The 22702-nt window shown below is 40.1% G+C and overlaps 1 protein-coding gene and 1 long non-coding RNA gene across 6 annotated transcripts; one reads left to right on the forward strand and one right to left on the reverse strand.

The window, feature by feature from the left end:
* The first annotated feature begins 173 nt into the window (after window positions 1-173).
* LOC138955630 (uncharacterized) lies at window positions 174-12269 on the forward strand. Of its 5 annotated transcripts, XR_011452312.1 has the most exons (7): window positions 180-633; window positions 1312-1377; window positions 1912-1992; window positions 2975-3066; window positions 3727-3812; window positions 4406-4536; window positions 11173-12269. XR_011452312.1 is itself a non-coding variant. In XM_070327198.1 (6 exons), exons 1-4 carry the CDS (start codon window positions 779-781, stop codon window positions 3021-3023), a joined length of 288 nt encoding a protein of 95 aa, XP_070183299.1. In that variant the 5' UTR covers window positions 174-778; the 3' UTR covers window positions 3024-3066; window positions 3727-3812; window positions 4406-4918. The 5 variants fall into 5 exon arrangements, 2 of the variants coding, with proteins under 2 accessions (XP_070183299.1, XP_070183298.1); XM_070327198.1 differs by lacking the exon at window positions 11173-12269 and having other exon boundaries at window positions 174-870; window positions 4406-4918; XR_011452311.1 differs by lacking the exon at window positions 11173-12269 and having other exon boundaries at window positions 183-633; window positions 4406-4918.
* Window positions 12270-14875: 2606 nt separating this feature from the next.
* On the reverse strand, window positions 14876-17276 carry LOC138955625 (uncharacterized). The gene is made up of 3 exons (XR_011452310.1): window positions 16870-17276; window positions 16223-16325; window positions 14876-15561 (listed from the first exon to the last, which is right to left on the reverse strand). It is a non-coding gene; the product is annotated as an uncharacterized lncRNA (long non-coding RNA).
* Between the last annotated feature and the right edge of the window lie 5426 nt (window positions 17277-22702).

The raw sequence follows: 22702 nt of genomic DNA on the forward strand, positions 1-22702 counted from the left end.
TCATACATGAATGTTTCGCAATGTATTGAAGATTTGCAGCATGGTTTGGGACTCTGCGTATTGTGGCCACCATTAATAGTCTTGGCAGTCCCATTGAGGGGGGTGGGGGCAATTTTTAAAGATACTGGACTTGTCAAATCCAGGTGCACGGAGCCCCTGGGGCGTTTAGTCATACCTCAGGCATCTATTCCTTTGAATAAATACCAAGTTTCATTGACTTCCATCCAAGGAGTCAAGAACTTCAATTTTTTTACGAATTAATTTTTAACTCGGACCCGCCGGTCCTTGGCCTATTTCTTAATTATTTTTAGATCTGCATCATCTTGATGATCACCACATGCACATAGAATGACACGTCACAGGCAAACTAGGTCACACATAATTGATGAGCTTGTAGGAAAAAATGGAGGCTCATTCAGTCGTATCGAACCAGGGTGATAAGAAAAGAACAAAACGCAAGGGTCCCCGGCCGACTGTACCGGATTCAACCAAGAAGAAACGAAAACGCACTCGTGCACGTAACTATGACACGTCGCGCGTGTATATCGGTGAGGAGCTTGCGCGTTGGAACGAAGTGAAGAATTAATTTGGATTCATCACCAATCCGCAGTTTGCTCGTCACCTGCTGAACAAGTGGGTATTTTTTCATGCATTTCATGAGATGTTTAGGATGCTATTTATGTTATGTGATGGAAGTGTATATTGGACTTGTTTGTGAAAAGTAAATTGACCAAAGAATTACTGAATTAGGGTGGGAGGGATTTGTTGTGGAGCAGAAATGTATCACCGTGAGTCAGTAAAAGTGCCCGTTGCCCTGACAAACTGTCGATACTTTGCGTTCGGCGTTTGCTTTGATTACTGGGAACTTGCGTAAGCTGCTGTCTTGTTTAGTGTCGTTTAGTCATCATTGCTTGTGGTGTTGGGATTCCCAATTTATAACCTGTAAAAAGGAAAATGTATGCACGAGGTGTTTGACGATTTATTTCGGATAAGCGAACCGTTTCTTTCTGCGGCCATTTGCGTCTGTTATGATACTATTTATAGAACTATGCAAATGAAATATTACAAAACATAGATCGGCGCATTGTGCGATTTCTGCTCTACACTGTGTGTGTGTGTGTGTGTGTGTGTGTGTGCCCCTGTGTTCTATGTGCCCTCGTGTGTGTGTGTGTGTGTGTGCTCCTGTGTGAATGTGTGTGTGTATGTGGCCATGTCTGTGTATCCCTGTGGTTGTGGCTTGTGTTTTTCATGAGTCTTGAACATTATTTATTTATAGGACATTTACTTAATTTTTCTTATTTTGTGAATCAGCATTGAGGCTACAGCAACAATGCCAAGCAGAACACAGGCAGGCGGTACTTCTTTTGATCTCAGCAGGTAGTTGTATGTTTTAAATTATCAATAAAATAAATAGTACAAAAAAAGTCATAATTATAGTTATGAGATATATATGAAGATGGAAGTGTGTTTGTTATTGGTGTAAAAGCCAAACAGTTAGTTGATACTAAATAATATTATGATTTGTAAACGATAACAATTAAGCTCAGGCTGCTGGGCCATAGAATATCATGCCTCACGCCTAACGTATATCACGTATACATCATGTCTTTTTTTGGTTGGACGTTGTGGCAGTTGTAGATTAACAAGCATTGAAATGATGATGGTGACCAGGATGTTCTGAGAAGAGGGTGAGCTTGCTTGTTACATAATTCATATTTTGTATTTTTCCATGTTTGAAAATATGTGTCACTATCTGTGTCTAGATCATCAGAAAATAATGAAGAAAGCTGCGTGAAATAACAAATATTCTGAGAAATGGTTTCACTTAGACTAGAGTTAAAGTATAGTGGTATTGTAGTTGAATTTGCAGGAGAGAACTGTTGATTAGTTAACATTATATGCTGCTTTCAGCGACAAGAAGTTTCATGGATCAAGAGCTGGCAGGACTGTGAAGCAGAAAGAGCTATCTCAGTCTTTCATTGACCCACTAGAGTGAGTTGTTTTTCTTTGATAAATATTGTGTGGGTGTGTTCAAAACACATGCTGTTTGTTGTATACGTATTAAAGCAATATTTATAAAATAAAGTTGATTAATGTGAATACTGCAAATTTCTGTGTATGATAAAATCCTTTTATGGTTACAAATGGGTATTGGGATTTGTTTCATTTATGATTGATCAGAACAAATATATTCCTTTTCTATTTTCTTGAACTCTGTGTGTCGATACTGCTTGGCCAAAATATCTCATTCTCATTGAGTGAATGATAAATTCTTCAAATAAGTTTTTCTGTTTTCTGTCAGGAACTGGTTAATTCTGCAGATTCCAATAAGCAATAAATTGTGCATTGTGTAATTATCTTTCAGGTCATTATTGGAATGTTCAGAAACTGCTTTGACTATTGTAGGTATAGGGGCTCTTTGTGACACATGTACCCATTCATTAATCTTACTTAATTATCTTAGTTTTCCCTCAATCATTAGCTTTCAGCATTTAATTGTTATGGGTAGCAGCTCAAGACAGCTACACTAATGGTAGTACTAATTGAAAAGTGTAGTGGATCTAAGACTAAGAGTTGATAACATATGTTTCCCATGGCTTTACACAATTTGTACTACCTAAAGCAAGTGAGTGCATGTTAGTTTTAAAACACATAGAGAATATTCCACATGGTTTGCTGTGCTGTACCAGATTGACAGGAGCTGTTTTTTCACATATTGAACTGCGAGCGAAAGTGAGGTGTACAGGTGCTATGGTCGCATGCTTTGCGGAGACTGCAGGCTTGACCCATCTCAGTCTTTGGGGATGGTTACCCGAGACTATTTAAATGTAGTCTCAGCAATGACTCATGGTTTGTCATGTTAATCTTTTAGTTTGGTAACGACTGACTAAATGTTTTATATTGCTTCACGCACCTTATTTTTTTGTTTTTAGAGCTTGTGTAATTTTAACTGATATTTTTTTTCTTTGGTTAGCCTCACAATTGAAGTTACAGTTGAGTCTGGAGAGGATCAGGAGGACTAGATGATCCTGATTATGATCCCAACATCACATTGACAGCGATTCTGTAAGAGATTTGTTATTCTGGTGTTACCTGTGATGGTTGGCCCCTGCGATGAGAGGACACCTCCCTTCAAAGGACACCTAATATTGTCCTTTTTCTATTATCTCTACCAGATTATACCTGTTATGACAGGCCCCCTGCATTGCAGGTACATTTTTGTCCTTTCACCGCAGGTATCACTGTACTTTTTTTTCTACTCCCTTTGGAATATTATGGTGTTAAAATACACAGTCTATAACAGTATTATCACAGAAGGGATGTCGTTTGGGTTGGCCCATCTGCCAATCGCCGATTTATTTTTACTTTATTCGAAACTTTCATGTCCCTATCGGCCAAATGTCCAAAGAGTATTCGCCTAAATCGGCCAAAGTTTGTCAATTTTTTTGTATTGGTCAGGCTTAATGCCCCTCGGACCATGCACCCATACATACATGCGTGTGTACCTGTGTGTGCATGTGTACACTGTACATGTGTGTGTGTGTGTGCCCTTGGTGTTTGTGGCTCTGTCTGTTAGGCCCTGCATGTGGGTTTTGGTTGTGTTTTCATGAGGCTTTTAAATGATTATTTTATTGGACATAATAATAATATATGCATTGTGTTTTTGAAAGTATTGTACATTTTTTTTAATTGCTCATTTTATTTGTTTTACATTTTGTGAATCAGCATTGAGGCTACGTTCATACTGCAACTGTGCCAAGCAGAACACAGGCAGGTGGTGCTTCTTCTCTTGATCTAACTTCTATAAGCAGGTAGTTGTATGTTTATATCCAGCAGTTAATAGTACACACAGAATAAAAATCCCCATGCATGGTCTCACATCCACACACAAAATCAGGAATGCATGCAATTTGTTATACATGAAGTGTATTTATTATTTATGAAAAAGCCAAACAAAGTAATAGGTCAGTCAGTTGATAGTTTATATGATCTGTAAACGATGAAAAAAAGACAGTTGCAATCCATCTTATTGTGCAATTGAAGATTGATCGATTCCAAAACAGGTTTATGGGGAAAACGTTGATTGTGAAGTTTCTTTGTTTTCTCGATACAATATGTATGCTGTTTGTTACTTTATGAATATAATCTTGCCTTAAACACAACAATACTTGTTGCCTGTATACTTGTTTCATAACTATGATAAGTTAGTACAGGTGGAGCAAATTAATGCTGAATTAATTTCATTATCAGACTCGGTGATATTCTCAATGACATTGTACAACTTCTTTCCTAATTTGTATATACATGTACCTTGGATCTATTATGTACATGTACTGTCTGTCAGTGTTATTTTAGGTTCAGTGTACTTAACGATCTAAAAATGATTGACCTGAATAATTTTTAGCCACGGTGGTCAGCCTATATACCTGGGACTTCTGGTATGACAACATCAACACCTGGTGCATTTGCTTATGGACTAAAGGTGCATCCATCTACTCCTGGAGTATGAGACATATCAGCCGCAGAGCCTGAGAGGTACTTGGTTTAAAGATTTTGCCTTTTTAAAGTTCTCAGAATTCACTCGTGTAGAACTTTATCCCATGGTCAAAAGATGTTATGACAAAATTGCTGTCTCAGTGTGACTGAAACTAAAGAATGCACTTGACTTAATTGAATGCAATATGCAATTATGATAAGAATAAAGAAAGAAATATAAAATATAAAATATCTGTTGCAAAAAAATCACACCTACAGATTTGCCACTTTGTGGACAGGCCTTGCATAAGCTGAAATTGATGTAAACCAAATATGAAGTAATTCGGCGGAAGGCTGTATCAGTAATTAGCATTTTTGTGGGTTGCATTTTGCGGTGTCAACCTGTGCAATACATGCTTTCTTATTTCATATCAGATAAGAACCCCACATTTCTACTTTTCTGTTTTTGAAACGTATACACTACTCGTCATAAGAAAAACTACACAGATGCGTTTGAGGTCAGATCTTTCTGATGAGGCTGTTGATTGTAAAACCAAATATATCACTGAAAAGTTCATTAATTCCCATACCTTGTTCACAAAACAGATTGAGTTTACATGAGGTAGTGTCAATACAGTGGAACCTACAACACAGACACATCCCAAAATCGAATTCGCAAAATCAAGGTTCCCGCGATCAAAAAATCTAAAAAATCAGAACTAAATCGAAACATGTTTAGCATGTCCTTAGACAGTACAATCAAATCTGCATCCAAATCAGTCAGTGTTGTTCACATATCTTGTCTAACAAGGACGCTATGGCATGCTGAGCTGTGTAGGCGTCAATCCTCTCGGCAGGCATAAAAGGCAGTTTTTGAAGCCGTTTTAGCGGGTAATGAGACAAAAAAATGGTACATTTGAGTAACTCGCAAAGCATTGCCTTCAAACTTACGAATACGGAGATTTGTGCAAACACATGTCGTAAACTACACACGAAATACCAAGTCATTAGAGATATTAGTTCTGCTGTTAGGGGCGGGGATATAGCTCAGTTGGTAGCGCGCTGGATTTGTATTCAGTTGGCCGCTGTCAGCGTGAGTTCGATCCCAGGTTCGGCGGAAATTTATTTCACAGAGTCAACTTTGTGTGCAGACTCTCTTCGGTGTCCGAACCACCCCCTGTGTATACTACATTGGGTGTGCACGTTAAAGATCCCACGATTGACAAAAGGGTCTTTCCTGGCAAAATTGCTTAGGCACAGTCTACCATACCCGTGTGACTTGGAATAAGGCCGTGAAAGGTAAATATGCGCCGACATGGCTGCAATCTACTGGCCGTATAAAATTTCATCTCACACGGCGAGCGCCTAGAACTGTACCCACGGAATATGCGCGATATAAGCCTCATTGATTGATTGATTGATGTTATGCGACATACCAGAAAGAATTTTGATAATAAAGAGGTACCCTGTCCGATTGAACAGAAACAAATTAAAATTAGCATGCATTTAGAAAAATGAAACCTTCAATTTACCTTTAAATTGAAAACAGTTTTAACATTGGCTGTTTACAGCGCACTTGTTTAAACGCACACACAAATTCTTGAAAAATGCTTTTTCAAGAGCCATTGATCAGTTAAGTGTGTCGGCAGTGAGCTTTGCTAGGCGTAGGCCGACATTTGCGCTCAGCGCTCGGAATGAGTCAACTTCTTAAAAAGTACTTTCGCGTTGAAATCCTCATACCACCCATGTCTGATAAAATATGTACATGAAATGTGAGTATGTGGCGCATCTGTCATTGTTTTTGAAGATTTCAACAAATCATTTTTTTCGATGAGTCAGCAAAAACCTACCGTCAATTTAATTTGTTTCTGACATGACAAATAACAGCAGACCTATTAAATGTCTCAAACAACTTGAAACTCAGTATGCACTTTACGACATGTGTTAGCACAAACATCCGAAAGTTTGAAGGCAATGCCAGGGGTGGGATTTCTTCCCTCGGAGACGGATTCCCAGGAAGAATTTGGCAACTTTTTTTTTATACCTTTTTTTTGTTAATCCCTGGCAGCTGTTGTTTACACTGGGTTCATGTGAGATGTAGTTGTGCCAGGTCAGCCACCTTTCACCATGTCAGAGTGACTAACAGGGGGCAGCAATGTCATGTCATGTCATCCAGGGGAATGTGGCATCATAGTTGCTATTTGTAAACTCGGCTCACCCACATCTTTATATTCTCCTATTGCAGGGATTCACAAACCTTCAGTGCTGTGGAACAGAAAACTTGCATTCCTGATCTATGAACCAGCGGTATTTAGCTTCTGATGCATTGAGCCCTTTAGAAAGTTAGCAAGTGAAACAGACTTAAAATTAAATAAAACATATTTCTCTTTTAATTGAAGCTATGATTCAACAATCATTTTGAAATATAACTCCTGAAATGAATTGAAAAGCAGCATCAGAAGACTGTGTATGGCATTAGCAAGGGATATAACTCTGGTGGTTTCTGTCTAAACCTCCTTCTTTTTTAACCTGAGCAGTTAGCCCTTTTAAGGTGTTCAATTGAAGCAAACTGACTTTAAACTTGTTTCTCATTTGGTTCAAGCTATGGTTAAACAATTATTTGAGAATATACCACCTGTAATGATAAAATCATAAGCTACATGTAAAAATTTGAAATACAAGGGAGGTGACTGTTATTTTCTGTGTTTGTCTAATTTTTTGTTAGCTAGGCGATTTTTCTTTAATGCGGTAAACATTTTTTATATTAAGCATTAATTTACTCCCCCCCACCCCCCCCCCCCCCAAAAAAAAAAAATAATAAAAAAATGGTGTGCATGCTATTTTTGTTGAGGCACAGTAAGCCTCCCGTAAACCATCACAGAGCTCCCCGAGCGTCTGCATACAGTACAAGCATACTTCCATTTGAACGCTCACCGAACGGGAACATCCTGGATGTTTTCTGTCGAGCGTGAGAAATTTTCAAAGAATTTATTTTCGTGGACTTGGTCCTCTACAAATGGCGCCTCGTTTTGGTGCTGGACGGCTGTTATGAACTTTATTCAACTGATACCGGAAATCACGCCCGGACAGTAAGCCTCCCGTAAACCATCACAGATACTGTCAGGCCTTTACACACAGTACAAACACGCTTCCATTTGAACGCTCACCAAACGGGAACATTCTAGGTGCCCTACGTAAAGAGCAAGCAGTTTTTAAAGAATTAATTTTGCAGATTGTCTCGAACACTTTTTGTACCCATCCTGAACTCAGGTCAAAAATTGAGTTACTTCCCTTCGGGTCTGATTCTATCGATGTAAACTGGCGATAGCCGTTAATCGATGATTATTAAAATGTTTTTGGACCAAGGTGCGTTTTTGCGCTAGACCTAACTTTTAAAATCTAAATAATAGATTGACAGCTTGTTACACATACATTCTTTAATCATAAAAGAATTATTTTTTCATCAAGACAAGATCAGTACAAACCCGGAAGCAGGGTCACGCAAGGGTCGTAGCAGACGACGGTTTACAGTGCATATCGCCGTTCCTCTCAACAGTCAAAAGCCATCGCTAGAGTTCTTGTGAACCACAGCCGTTTGTTTCGTGCATAAAAACGTGCTATTGTAGATAAGCTCACATCGAGTCCCATTCAAATGACTAACTGACGACTACATTGTGAAAAAGGGAAACTGGATCACACGGGTTCACAATGGCTCAGGGGTAAGATAAACCACGCAAAAATAAATTCTTTGAAAATTGTTCGCTCTTTACAGAGGGCACCTAGGATGTTCTCAATCGGTGAGTGTTTAAATGAAAGGGTGTTTGTACTGTGTGTAAAAGCCTGACCGTATCTGTGATGGTTTACGGGAGGCTTACTGTGCCTTTAAGCCAGGAGAGGCTCAAATAGCACCTCTTGATTTGCTAACATTTATTTTCATCTGGTTAGTTCCAAATACCTTCAAGTTTACAAGAATTTTTAATTTTTTGCAGCTCCAATTTAAAGTTTTTGTTTAACTTAAAGGAGATGCTTCTAAAACTCTTCTTCAAATGTGTACCACTTGTTTTTGTAGACCCCCTAGCAAGAGTGATACAACTAAACACATTCAAGTATAGAGGTTTTTGATTTTATGCATTCATTTACCCCCCCCAATAATATTTTTTAAACAAACAAAATTGTGTGCTGTTTTCAGAGTCAGAAGAGGCTCAAATAACACCTATTGCATTGATAAAATTCATTTTCAGCTGGATACTTCCAAATACCTTCAAAGTTTACAAGATTTTTTTAAATGTTGTGCATCTCCAATTTTAAGTTTTTGTTTAACTTTAGGCGAGGAGATGCTTCTAAAACCCTTCTTGAAATGTGTATACAACTTGTTTTTGTAGACCCCCTAGCAAGAGTGGTGCAACCAAACACCAAATTCAAGTATAGAGGTTTTTGATTGTGTGCATTCTTACACATCCTCCCCCCCCCCCCCCCCCCCCCCCATTTTAATTTTTGTGGTAGCTGTTTTCAGTTTTAAACCTGGGAGAGGCTCTAATAGAATACTAATAGCCCCTCTTGAATTACTAAAATTCATTTTCAGCTGGTCAGTTACAAATATATATTATGCATATCTAAAACAAGAGGCGAAGCCATCAAGGCTCACGTAAGAAATCGACAAACAGTAACACAAACTCAATCACTCCGTCACACACACACACACACACACACACACACACACACACACACACACACACACACACACACACACACACACACACACACACACACACACACACACACACAGAGAAAGAGCATAGGTGAAACTGTGCAAGAAAGCGAGACACTAGATCTAGATCTGTCTGTCTGCATGTAGCCTACTTACAAGGACACGACTGCCAACTAGTCTCGGCGCGCTCAAAATAATAATGACCGAGACTGTCAGTACTTCCTTCGCGTGACGTCTAACCCTCTTACGTCATAATGTGACGTCAATGTAATGTGACGTCTTCAAATGTTAGAGTTTCTACCACAGACATACACACGCACAGACGCACGCACGCACGCACGCACGCACAGACAGACAAAGTTACGATCGCATAGGCTACACTTACGTGAGCCAAAAACCTTGTTTGTTATAAGATTTAGTCAGGAGGGGCCACCTAAACCCTCCCTATAAAGTATAATGCTAAAATTCATTTTCGGCTGGGGGGCACTGCCACCCTAGACCCCCCAACAAGGGCGCTGCCCCTGCACCCCCCTGGACGGTTTTGAGACGAGCATTTGGCTTTGCCTTAGGCGCCAGGGTCGGTGTAACTTACACCTCTGACTTGTAGGTGAGGACAGTTGTCTAGAACAGCGCGGTGCATTTTCCTTGAATGAGGGTGCAGTGTTCGGTATAGAACTGAGGCGCGTCCGCCGCGACGGTGCCTGAGCTAAACATTGGCGGGTACTGCTCACAGCCCGGCACACGGCACTGTAAACATTCCCCCTCCCTTCACCTCTCTCGCCACCATTGGTCTCATAGCTATGGAGCCTTAGCGGCCCCTGGACCCCGGCCTTCCAAAATGTTTAGTCGTGGCAATATGTTGGGCTCCCACCCATGCTGAATGGGTTTGTGAGTTACTCAGATGTATCATTTTTTTGGTCTCATTACCCGCTTAAACAGCTCCAAAAACTGCCTTTTATGCCTGCTGAGAGGATAGACACCTACACCGCTTAAGCATGCCATTGCGTCCATGTTAGACAAGATATGTGAACAACACTGACAATCACTGATTTAGATGCAGATTTGATTGTTCTATTTGAAAGGGGGAGGGGGGGGGGGGGGGGGTGCACTAATTTGAGTTCATTTACTGGATTCATGGCCCATGTTGTGATGGGTCATGTTGTTGCACTTATGTCCGTCTGGTCTGAAGGCATACTCTCCTAGCCTTCACCAGATCATGTGTTGGACTACACAGTCCGGATGATGTGGGTCGTGTATGACCCATACCTTCCAAATAAGGAGTCAACGTAAAAAGCTTGGGTCGTACATGATCCACGCAATCCGAATGGGGATAAACGTTTTGCCGCCTCTTTGCAGAGTATGCATCGTACACGACCCACGCCATGAAATTCCTTACGAAGTTCCAAATTGGTCGTCTTCGACGAGTCAGCAAACCCCCACCGTCAATTAAAGCTTTGTGCCAAGGATAGAACTGTTTTCACGAGAAGGAATGTGCCTTTAATCTCTTTTGCAGCACAGAGCTAATATTCCTCAGCACACAGCCTCTTGGTTTTCCAACCTTTTCTTTGTATTTGTGTCCTTTGTTGCCACACACGTTTTGGGTCTTGAACCTTCTCTGAAGATGTGTTGACATCAGCAGCCGATGGCCCAAATTCGGGTGATCCGCCTAGTATAGGGTCGTCATCCAAAACTGGTTCTTGGTTAAGGTTGTTCAGGGTCGAGTTGGGAAGGGCCCAGAGGCTCCGTGGCCCCCCCCCCCCCCCCCCCCCCCCCGCCCCGCCCCCCTTTTTTGTTTTCATGGTCGTTGTGCAGGTAATCCAGATCAACTTTGAGAACTTATCTTCTTTGTTGTCAAATGTGTCATCCTGAAACATACATAGAGGAACATGTTTAAACGATTTCAAAAACAATGTAAACATGCAAATAAACGTGTCTGTGTGTGTGTGTGTGTGTGTGTGTGTGTGTGTGTGTGTGTGTGTGTTTTGCAGGTGCTTCACACACACAGGCCGAAGTGGAAGTCATTACAGAAGACTTGTGGCTGTTTCCTAACTGCGTGTGTGTCATAGACAAGACGACCCGTGACACTTTGAGCTTCAAGAACAGTTGATCAAATTTGTGTTTGTTTTGTTTTTTTTTAACATGTTTTTACTTCTTTTACTTTCATATAGTATTACAATAACATCAAACACAAAAGACTGTGTTGAATGTATCTTTAAAAAAAAATAGAATAAAGAAAAAAAAGAAAGCACAGTAAACAGTCACACAGCCCATTTCAAATTTATATAAAAAGAATACTATACATCTCTTTTCTTATTAATTATGTAATATTATATTTCTATTTGCTTTTTTATTCCGCTATTTTTCTTGCCATCATTGACGCTCATTATCTTTGTGTGATGTTTGACATGGATGTGAATTTAAGGAACAGTGATACAAACGTTCAACATTCACACCTAATAATTCAAAATACACTGAACATTCCCCCTGCCAGATATCTTCCAGACTTGCACAATGCAACTGTTCATGTGGTTGTTGGTAATGAGTTTTTTCCCCACAACCAAGTGAGTGAGTGTGATTGCATTATGCCTAATGGGTGGCGATGCCCACATGGTCACAATGGTACAAACGGAACACATGGTTCAAACCACAGCTCCAGACGGAATGATGATGGACTGAAAAGGTTTTACACATACCTTGTTTACATGGTGTACAGTAAGCTCACTTGATTTTAAATGTCTGGTATATGTATCATACATCCCCCCCCCTCCCCCCCCCCAACACACACACCCAAGGCCAAAGCATACATCAATCTCCACTCCCACCAATATTGATCTATTTTTATTGTTAGATCTGTAAATTGAACAGGTTTTTGAAGCTACAGCATACAGGCTGGTGTCAAGCTTACCCGATTTGTGGCTGAAGGTTGTTTCTTGATGACACTGACAGGCAGAAGAATTAAATGCTCTTGCAAGTACTTTCATTTTGGAGTGTAGATGTCATCTGTCCCTGTCAAGTCCCTTATTACGAAGGATTGTTGTTTGTCTTGATGGCATTAACTGGAGGAAATAAAAGCAGCAAAGCAAAATTAGTATTTCATTTGTCATCTCTCTCCCTCTTTCTCTGTGCATGCGTATGGCTGTGTGTGTGTGTGTGTGTGTGTGTGTGTGTGTGTGTGTGTGTGTGTGACAGTATGTGTGTGTGTGTGTCTCACAGTATGCATGTGCGGGTCACAGTGTGTGTGCGTGTGCGGTTTTTTTTCTTGTTCTTGTTTTCTCTACTTGAGCACGTTTTTTTTTTTGGTTGGCAATGAGTGCGTGTGTGTGTTATTGTTTGGTAATTTCAAGGCAAGAGAGCCTTCTTATGCGAATACCCCAGTGACTGAGTCAGCCACTATTTGCTTTGTGTTCGTGACTAAGCTAAATTTGATTTAAACCAAGAGCATAAAGATGACTGAATGCTACAGTCATGAAAAATGATCGTTGCTGCTGCGTTTTGTTTTTCTCTATCATTTCAACTACGCAATTTACGGTAGGGTAATCAACACATCACTAGACTCGGAAACTGACAGCATTTTCCCAAACAGATGACACATTGATTACAGTATGATAGAAGTTGTCAGATAATTTTACACTGTAAAACTAAAAGAGGCAATGTGCCAAGAGGTAGATACATGTTTTGAACGTAGAACTAGAGTTCGGCTAAGGCAGATTTGAGACAGGAACAGGAGAGAAATGTAGATCTACATACTTGCCTTCAAGACAAAAGCGTACAGCAAGGAAAGCATAGAGACAGAGACAGACAAACCATCTTTGATACAGACCTTACAATACATGAATGCAAACAAATCTAGATCCAGACGCTTACCTTTCATTTCACCCCACGTCTGCTGCATGGACAGTAGGAACAGGTCCCGATGTTGCTGGTTTGTGTAGTTTTTACTTCCATGGTTCCATAGATTCCAACTCCTCGCCAAGATTCAGGTTGATGAAATATTTCGGTTCCGAATCGGCAAGTTTTGATGCTGAACTGACCGCCATTTGATGATTTGTAAAGTGGGTGTCGACTGAAGTGCGCTCAGGGGCTGGAACTGCCCAGTCAGCACACGATATCGGGTCGATATCGGTCCGATATCGGATTTGACCGGATATCTCGGACCAAGATATCCGATATCGGTCCGATATCGGTCCGATATTGGATTCCAAGTTTGCTCATCAGATTAACGTTAAATTAATGTTAACTTTTTACGTTAATTAAGTTAACATTAATTTAATGTTAATCTGATGAGCAAACTTGGAATCCGATATCGGACCGATATCGGACCGATATCGGATATCTTGGTCCGAGATATCCGGTCAAATCCGATATCGGACCGATATCGGATTCCAAGTTTGCTCATCAGATTAACATTAAATTAATGTTAACTTTTTACGTTAATTAAGTTAACATTAATTCAATGTTAATCTGATGAGCAAACTTGGAATCCGATATCGGACCGATATCGGATTCCAAGTTTGCTCATCAGATTAACATTAAATTAATGTTAACTTTTTACTTTAATTAAGTTAACATTAATTTAATGTTAATCTGATGAGCAAACTTGGAATCCGATATCGGACCGATATCGGATATAACGTTAAATTAAAGTTAATTTTGTTTACGGCTAATGTCAGTTTTACCAAATAAAAAGCATAATATAATGGTTAGATTAACGTTATTTAAACATGTGTTTTTTTACGTTGAGTGCAAAAATAAAAAGAACCAAAATAAAACTATAATTAAATTTTTTATTGAGAATTTTTTTTTTTTTCCTCGGACCAAGATATTCCAATATCGGTCCGATATTGGATTCCAAGTTTTCACATCATCGCCAATACAATCCCATCCATCACACCAATATTGGCACGATATCAGACCAATATCGGATACGATATCGGGTCGATATCGGACCGATATTGGATTCCGACATTGGGCCAATAAAGTTGACGTTAATTTAACGTTAATCTGATGAGCAAACTTGGAATCCAATATCCGACCGATATCAGGCAGATATCGGATATCTTGGTCCGAGATATCCAGCCAGCACCCCGATATCGGACCGATATCGGGATACGATATCGGGTCGATATCGGATCCCGATATCGGATTTCAAATCGGGTCGATATAGGATTACGACATTGGGCCAATATTGGATATAGGTCCGATACAAAGAACCAAAATAAAACTATAATTAAACTTTTTATTAGAATTTTTTTTCTCCCTCAGACCAAGATATCCCATATCTGCCCGATATCGGTCCGATATTGGATTCCAAGTTTGCTCATGAGATAAACGTTTAGTTTTTACGTTAATTTAACGTTAAATTAACATTAAATTAACGTTCATTAAAATAAAACCATAATATAAACTTAGTTAAATTAAAGTTAATTTTCGTTTACGGCTAATGTCAATTTTACCAAATAAAAAGCACAATATAATGGTTAGATTCAAGTTATTCACACGTGTGTTTTTTATGTTGAGTGCAAACATAAAAAGAACCACACATAAAAACGGTCATACACGTAAAATTCCACTCGTGCAAAAACACGAGTGTACGTGGGAGTTTCATCCCACGAATCCAGAAGAAGAAGAAGAAGGAAGTGTGCATGCTAACATGAAACAAAACAAAAGACAAATAAATAAAACCATTAGAAATATGTTGTGAGAATATGTTCTAAACATTTATTCATCATTTCCATGATATATATACTGTACATTTAAAAAAACACACACCATAAAACCATGATAAAAATGTCGGAAGTTGAATCAGTTCTAAAGTTTCTGGAAGTGAGTTTGGATACATGTATCCCACTTTTAGGTTCTGTACCTAGAAATTTACCAATTCTATTCTATCTTTTGGGTTTAAAAAAAATAGTCTTCGCACAGCTAGGTATCTTGTACATGTATCCGAATGATGCCAGTGACACAAGGAAAGATGAGGTTATTTGCAACACCACCAGCAGAGGAAGAAGTCATTCACTTTGCAGCAGCAGATAAAAAGAATTGTTGAATTTGAAGCAGGAGCAGACACAGAAGTTGTTGAATTTGTAGCGTCATCTGCAGACAAAGAAGTTGTTGAATTTGCAGCAGACGATATACTTGTTAAACCTGCAGCAGCAAACGAAGAAGTCATTCACTTTGCAGCAGCACCAGACAACAAGAATTGTTGAATTCGAAGCAGGAGCAGACAGAGAAGTTGTTAATGTTGAGTTTGCAGCAGACGATATATACTTGTTAAATCTGCAGCACCAGCCTTGGAAAAAGTTGTTGATACAACCAGTGCAGACGATGGCATGTCTGCAATAGGAGACTTTGAAGATCTGCTCCAAATGCTATGACATCTGCAAAGACAGAGAATGCAACAATCTTAAAACATAAAGAATTCAGTGTGATTTGAGAACTTCAGTGTAAACACTATAATTATGTCTTCTTTGTTAATGCTCTTTGCTAAATATAGAACTGAAGGTAAATAAGGTTTACATTGTCTTTGCATTATGCCAATATTTGTTGAATTTACTTGTGTGTATATATATGCTAACTTTGATAGCATTCTTCTGTGTTTGAATGAAATGCTCTTAGTCAATGCTGCCTGGCATGGATAACAACCCCCCCCCTCCCCCCAACACACACAGAACACCTTCCCGAAGTTTTTTCCAAGACTAAGACTGAGTAAGAGTAAGACAATAATATGTCAGTTGGACCTGGACTAAAAATATGTATAGGTCCAGATGTCCCGGCTACAACAAATTGTTCTGTCAGAAGACCTCTTATAGTTCTTTATGTCGAAATTGATGTGATGGTCGACCAGCCAAGATTTAGAACAATGCGTCATAAGCATGTATTAATGACCCCAGACCGAAGCCTGACAACAACACTGCCTTCTCTCAGTCTCATAAATGATTTTCAGTTATAAATATAATATGACTGCTGGAACATTCATCAAGCGTTAACGTGGATTTTACCTGCAAACACACATACACACACACACACACACACACTTACTTGGCCTCAAAAGCCAGAATGTCACTTGTCAGGGTTGTAACTTGTAGTTTACATCCCTGTAGTGTGAATGCTTTCTGGTATCCTCATGGTAATTCCTCCCACCCTGCAATGAAAGCATTGATGTGTGAGTTGCATTACAGTAGAGAATAGTGGTCAATCAAAACTTGTTTTAAGTGTCTTTGAAAAGACGATTTTCGAAAATAACTCTGAGATCTCTTATAAATGTTACTGTACAGTAATGGATTAGACCAGAAGCTGTGAGATTGAACAAATGTGTGAAAATGTGTGGCAATTATCAGATTGACAGAGAGAAATAAAATATCAGAGAGAGAGAGAGAGAGAGATAGAGAGAGAGAGAGAGACAGACAGACAGACAGACAGACAGGGAGAGAGAAACAGACAGAGAGACTGAAACTGAGAAAGACAGACAGAGCAAGAAACTAGAAATCAATCTAGAAAGACAGAAGGCAGGAAAGAAAGAGAAAGAGAGATAAATTCACCTTTCCAATCGTTATGCATGATATTGCTTTGATATTGGTGACTCGTATCAAAAATAAGTCAACAATCACAATGCCAACGGATTCTGAACTTATGAATATGATTATGAAAAAATTTACAACACAAGTCACACAGTGAAGTAACATTACCTGAAAGTTCCATTTGCCATTCGCTCAGCGTCATAAGATCTGTATTGTGTAGTCCTGATATATGCTGAAGTGCAGCATGTTATCTTATATCAGCAGACACACTGGCTTTGAAGTTGCAGGAGTGTTAAAAACGGTAAAAATACAGTACAAACTTTCTTGAGTTCGATTCGACAGAGAAAAGTCCGAGAGTAATGTCCCTTGGCGATCACGGGAGGTCACTCAGAATTACTTGTCCGGCAGTTACTGAGTAAACAAATGGCGAAATGCGTTGGGAAGATTGAAAACAGGCAGTTGCTAGAGCACTATGTTATACAACATCAGAAACGATCCTGACTGGACAGTCCAATACTAAGACAGAAGGAGGAAGACAGAACTGGACTGGTTTCAAGAGTGTTCCAAACAGTCGATCATCATGCATCACGTAAAACGTTGAGTGAGTATCGCCTATGCCTATGAACTTGGAAGATAGTAAAATTGCTAATTATTGAGACTTGATGTATTTTTTTGACTCACATGCGAAGCAAAAGTGAGTCTATGTACTCACCCGAGTCGTCCGTCCGTCCGTCCGTCCGTCCGTCCGGACGTCCGTCCGTCCGGACGTCCGTCCGGAAAACTTTAACGTTGGATATTTCTTGGACACTATTCAGTCTATCAGTACCAAATTTGGCAAGATGGTGTATGATGACAAGGCCCCAAAAAACATACATAGCATCTTGACCTTGCTTCAAGGTCAAGGTCGCAGGGGCCATAAATGTTGCCTAAAAAACAGCTATTTTTCATATTTTTCCCATTTTCTCTGAAGTTTTTGAGATTCAATACCTCACCTATATATGATATATAGGGCAAAGTAAGCCCCATCTTTTGATACCAGTTTGGTTTACCTTGCTTCAAGGTCAAGGTCACAGGAGCTCTTCAAAGTTGGATTGTATACATATTTTGAAGTGACCTTGACCCTGAACTATGGAAGATAACTGTTTCAAACTTAAAAATTATGTGGGGCACATGTTATGCTTTCATCATGAGACACATTTGGTCACATATGATCAAGGTCAAGGTCACTTTGACCCTTATGAAATGTGACCAAAATAAGGTAGTGAACCACTAAAAGTGACCATATCTCATGGTAGAAAGAGCCAATAAGCACCATTGTACTTCCTATGTCTTGAATTAACAGCTTTGTGTTGCATGACCTTGGATGACCTTGACCTTGGGTCAAGGTCACATGTATTTTGGTAGGAAAAATGTGTAAAGCATGTGAGTCGTATGGGCTTTGCCCTTCTTGTTTCTCTTGGAATATATGAGACTAAAAAGTGTGTTTGTTTCTTAGGTGTGTGTGTGTGTCACTGTATGTGTTTGTGTCACTGTGTGTGTTTAGGTGGTTGCTGATTTTCTTTATTGTTGTAAAAATAAAATGGTGATTTTAACTAAGAATCCTTTTATGGTTCTGTTGTGCATAAAAATACCTCTCTACACACACACACACACACACACACACACACACACACACACACACACACACATTGAATGTAGACAAATAAATCTACCAGTGATGGAAGAAATGGTGAAGAACAAATGAAAGACTTTGGATTGTACTGACTGGAGTGTGTTCACTGAAACGTCTGCTGATATTGATGAACTCACCGATGTTGTAACGGATTATATTTCGTTTTGTGAGGAAGTGGCCATCCCAAAAAAGACTGTGAAGGTGTACGCGAACAATAAACCATGGATTACTAAGGACATCAAGGCTGTCATAAATGAGAAGAAAATGAACTTTCAGGACAAAGAAAAACGAAAGAACATACAGAAGAAACTGAATACTGTAATACAGGAAGGGAAGAGACAATATAAAGAGAAAATAGAAGAAAATTTCAAGGACAACAATATGAAGAGGGTGTGGGAGGGTATGAAGATGATGAGTGGGTACACGGGTAAGAAGGGTAGTGGCAAGGGTGGCTCTGTTCCAAGTGACTACGATGTGAACGATCTCAATGCGTTTTACAAACGGTTTGACAGGCATGATTTCAGCCAAACCAGGACTGAACTGACCGATCGACTCGTGAACACTCCTATGAATGAGCAGGGCGAAATCATGTCTGTGACTGAGGAGGATGTTGTGAAACAGCTCAAGAAGTCTAATGCTAAGAAGGCAGCAGGCCCGGATGGTATTACACCAAAAGTCCTACATTTTTGTGCTGAGCAGCTTTGCTCAATTCTCACTGTGATTTTCAACATGTCTCTGTCACAGTCAAAAATCCCATCCCTTTGGAAAACATCTTGCATCGTCCCAGTTCCAAAGAAAACCCCGGTCAAAGTGATGAACGACCTGCGACCTGTAGCATTGACTTCTGCTGTCATGAAGGTTCTTGAGCGACTAGTATTAGTGAAGCTCCAGGTGCTTACCGCGGAGTTTATGGATCCGTGGCAGTTTGCCTATAGAAAGGGTAGAAGTGTTGAGGATGCCGTTTTACATGTGTTGCACAGTATCTATTCTCATCTGGATAAACCTGGAGCATGTGTTAGACTGATGTTTTTTGACTTTTCTAGCGCGTTCAATACGATACAGCCTCACCTTCTTGCTGAAAAGCTACTGAAGATGAAAATTAGCGTTCCAACTGTATTGTGGGTCACAGACTATCTGACCAACCGACCCCAGTTTGTTAGGGCTGGTACAGTACCATCTAATGGCCCGAACACAAACACCGGTGCTCCGCAGACCGCGCTATCTAGTGTACTGAATACCAACACAGGAGCTCCGCAGGGAACAGTATTGTCACCTTTTCTGTTCTCCCTGTATACTGCTGACTGCAGGAGTTCTCACGGGTCGTGCTTCATCGACAAATTTGCTGACGATACTGGACTTACAGGACAGATTACTGACGACAATGACACACACTACAGACAAGAAGTTAGCAGCTTTGTGGACTGGTGCGACGAGAATTACCTGGACTTGAACACAGGAAAAACTAAAGAAATGATTTTTGACACTAGAAGAAAAAAGGTAGCACACAAACCTATCGTGATAGCTGGTGTTGAAGTCGAACAGGTTGAAAGCTATCGCTACCTAGGTGTAGTGATCGACAACAAGCTGTCTTGGCATGCCAACACTGACCAAATCTTGAAGAAAGCGCACACGCGCATGTACTGTCTAAGGAAGCTTAGATCGTTCTCTGTTCGTAATGACATCCTGCAAATGTTCTATCTGTCCACTGTTGGTAGCGTGTTGACATATGCATGTGTGTGCTGGGGGGGTAATCTTAGTAAACAGGATAGTGACAGGCTAGAAAAGCTAGTCAAGAAGGCTGGATCTGTTGTAGGCAGGAAGCAAGAGACCATTGAATCAGTTTGCCAGAGACGACTGACTGACCGACTGACCTCAATTTTGGCTGACGAGACACACCCACTGAAACCTGAATTTGACTCTCGACGCATTGACAGGAGTGGTAGACTGAGGGCTATGGTTGCTAGAACGTCACGTTTCCGCAATTCTTTTGTTCCCAGAGCTATCCATGCTTTCAACCAATCACATGTTAGAGGCCTCTATCATGTTTCTCTGTCATAATTATTACTGTACTCTGTTGCTGGGTTATCTGTAATGTATGTATCTTTAGTAACTGTATTACCGTAGCCCAAATGTGCGGTGTTCTAGTCGACATGTGGTGCTTTGTAAACCTTGTGTGTGCGTGGATGTGGAGGTGGACTCTTGGACGTCTTTCTGTTATTGGAATTATGGTTTTTGTTAATTTGTATTGCTGTTGCTGTTGTTGTGTGAGTGAGTTGTGAGTTGGCAGACTTGACTTGACGGATGACTGTTTGCGTTAGTGAGACTGTGTTTAGTATGCATTCTTATTCTTTTGATTGGAAATGAGTATTGTTACAACATAATTTCCATATGGATTAATAAATTTGAGTTGAGTTGAGTTGAGTTGAAAGGTGAGGGAGGTTTTGCAGACAGCATGTCTCCTTATGAAAGCACAAACATGTTCATACAATGTCAACATTTTATATGATCATCTTGTTGCGTCATACTCATAACGGTTAATCTTTTTACTGCAGCTGGCCGTGAGGAAGCGCCATATATTCAAACCGACAACAAGCAATTCGAACAGGTGCTTGCGAAGTGGTTGACAGGATTGTCGGATCGTCTACATGGTGGGAGGATGTCGAAGATCAACACAGAAAACGAGGACGAGGACTAAGATGAAGATGGTAAATAAAATTAGTGCTAATGTGCTGACAGCCAGCAAGGAACACGCCTCTCGGATTCACTCTCTCTTCATTTTGTGTTATTTTGCCTCTACATGATATAATGCCTCTACATATATATATGATATAATGCCTCTGCAAGGATTCCCTAGGCCTACTGTTTTGGAACAAATGCTATGTGCAATTATGTCGGAGAATGGGCTGACATCGTTCAATACCGACTGTTGTGGCGACTGAACAATGGCGATACTGCGTTTTTGATGTTCGACAAAGGCGGCCATGAAAAAGTGCGTCGGTGGTGCTACGTTGTGTGTCTCCAACTTTCAATCGCAGCTGACAGTGTCAGATTCAGGCTGTATGGTGCGGAGTGATGTTGTTGCGAGTGACGCTGATAGGCGGAAGGTGACAGACGATGCCAGATATGACGGAGACAAAGAACATCAATGGTCTAACCTAGCTGATATGTTTCAGAGGATGAGCGAGGAAAGCACCGTGAGGATAAAAGAGATGGTCTGAACATTTCCCGTTCCCCACCCTTGTGAAGAATTGGAGCGTAACAATCATTTGTTTTGATTATCATGACTGGACAGAACCGTTGCGTGACCAGTCCGTTGTTTGTTGCAAATCGAAAGACTTATTTAGTTATAATTGATTTCATAACTGGTTATCCGTTTGCGACGATTTTCCCGTCTCCTTTGTGTTAATTTGATTCATGCGTTTTGTGAAGTTATTGTTATTTCCTTATTCCAAGGGGGCTATCGCCTTATGGAATTAAATACTTTGACTTTGATGGGTCACATGAATCGTGACACTCCATAATTATTCGGTGGGGACCCATTGGTTAGTGGTCTGCTCTGCAATGCTGTGAGTCATGGGTTCAAGCCCGTCCTTTGGCAGCAGAGTGGATGAGTTATCTTATCACAAGGTCAGTTATTAATTGTATTAACTGTTGAATTTTAATTGATAGTTGTAATTTGTTTATGTTGGATTGGTAACTTATGTGTTTTCAATGATACAGTTGGTTATTAAATTATTCTCATTCTGCCTTTGACTCACTTTCATTTGTACTTGTGTGACAATGTTTATTGACTCACTTTCATTTGTACTTGTGTGACAATGTTTATCAACTACTTCATCTTATCATTTCTGTCTCCTTTTAAATTTTCTTCTGTTCTTGGGCCAGAAATCTAATATTTACGGATTACAGCAAGTTTTAGTGCAGGTCAAAGACGAACAAGTGCGAAAGCAATTGCCAAGCATAAAGCATGTTTTCATTTGTCAAGAAGTAAAGTCAGAGGTTCAAAGATGATCAGATAATTAATGCCAACTATTCGCTGGTTTTGCTTCATCGACTCTGCGGGCAGCTTCCAGGAAACCAAAGTTTTCAGGTTCCGGGGGAAGTATGGTTGCAAAGCTGAAACTTAAAGGAATTGACGGAAGGGCACCACCAGGGCACCATAGAAGGGCACCACCCTTATCGGTTCCCGATATCGGTCCATTATTGGTTCCCGATGTTAGGCCGATATCAATTCTCTATATCGTACCGATATCGGACCAATATTAGTCCAATGTCGGAATCCGATATCGACCCGATATCGTCCCGATTTGCAATCCGATATCGGTCCGA

Source organism: Littorina saxatilis, unplaced genomic scaffold (genome assembly GCF_037325665.1).
Source record: "Littorina saxatilis isolate snail1 unplaced genomic scaffold, US_GU_Lsax_2.0 scaffold_557, whole genome shotgun sequence".
NCBI classification, from domain to species: domain Eukaryota; kingdom Metazoa; phylum Mollusca; class Gastropoda; order Littorinimorpha; family Littorinidae; genus Littorina; species Littorina saxatilis.

Excerpts from the sequence above, each read along its gene's own strand:
- LOC138955630 (XM_070327197.1), top strand. The coding sequence starts at position 779 with ATGTATCACCGTGAGTCAGTAAAAGTGCCCGTTGCCCTGACAAACTGT. Across the intron at positions 871-1,311 it reads TTTGATTACTGGGAACTTGC|CATTGAGGCTACAGCAACAA; the intron begins GTAAGCTGCTGT and ends TTTGTGAATCAG. Across the intron at positions 1,993-3,726 it reads TCTTTCATTGACCCACTAGA|CATTGAGGCTACGTTCATAC; the intron begins GTGAGTTGTTTT and ends TTTGTGAATCAG.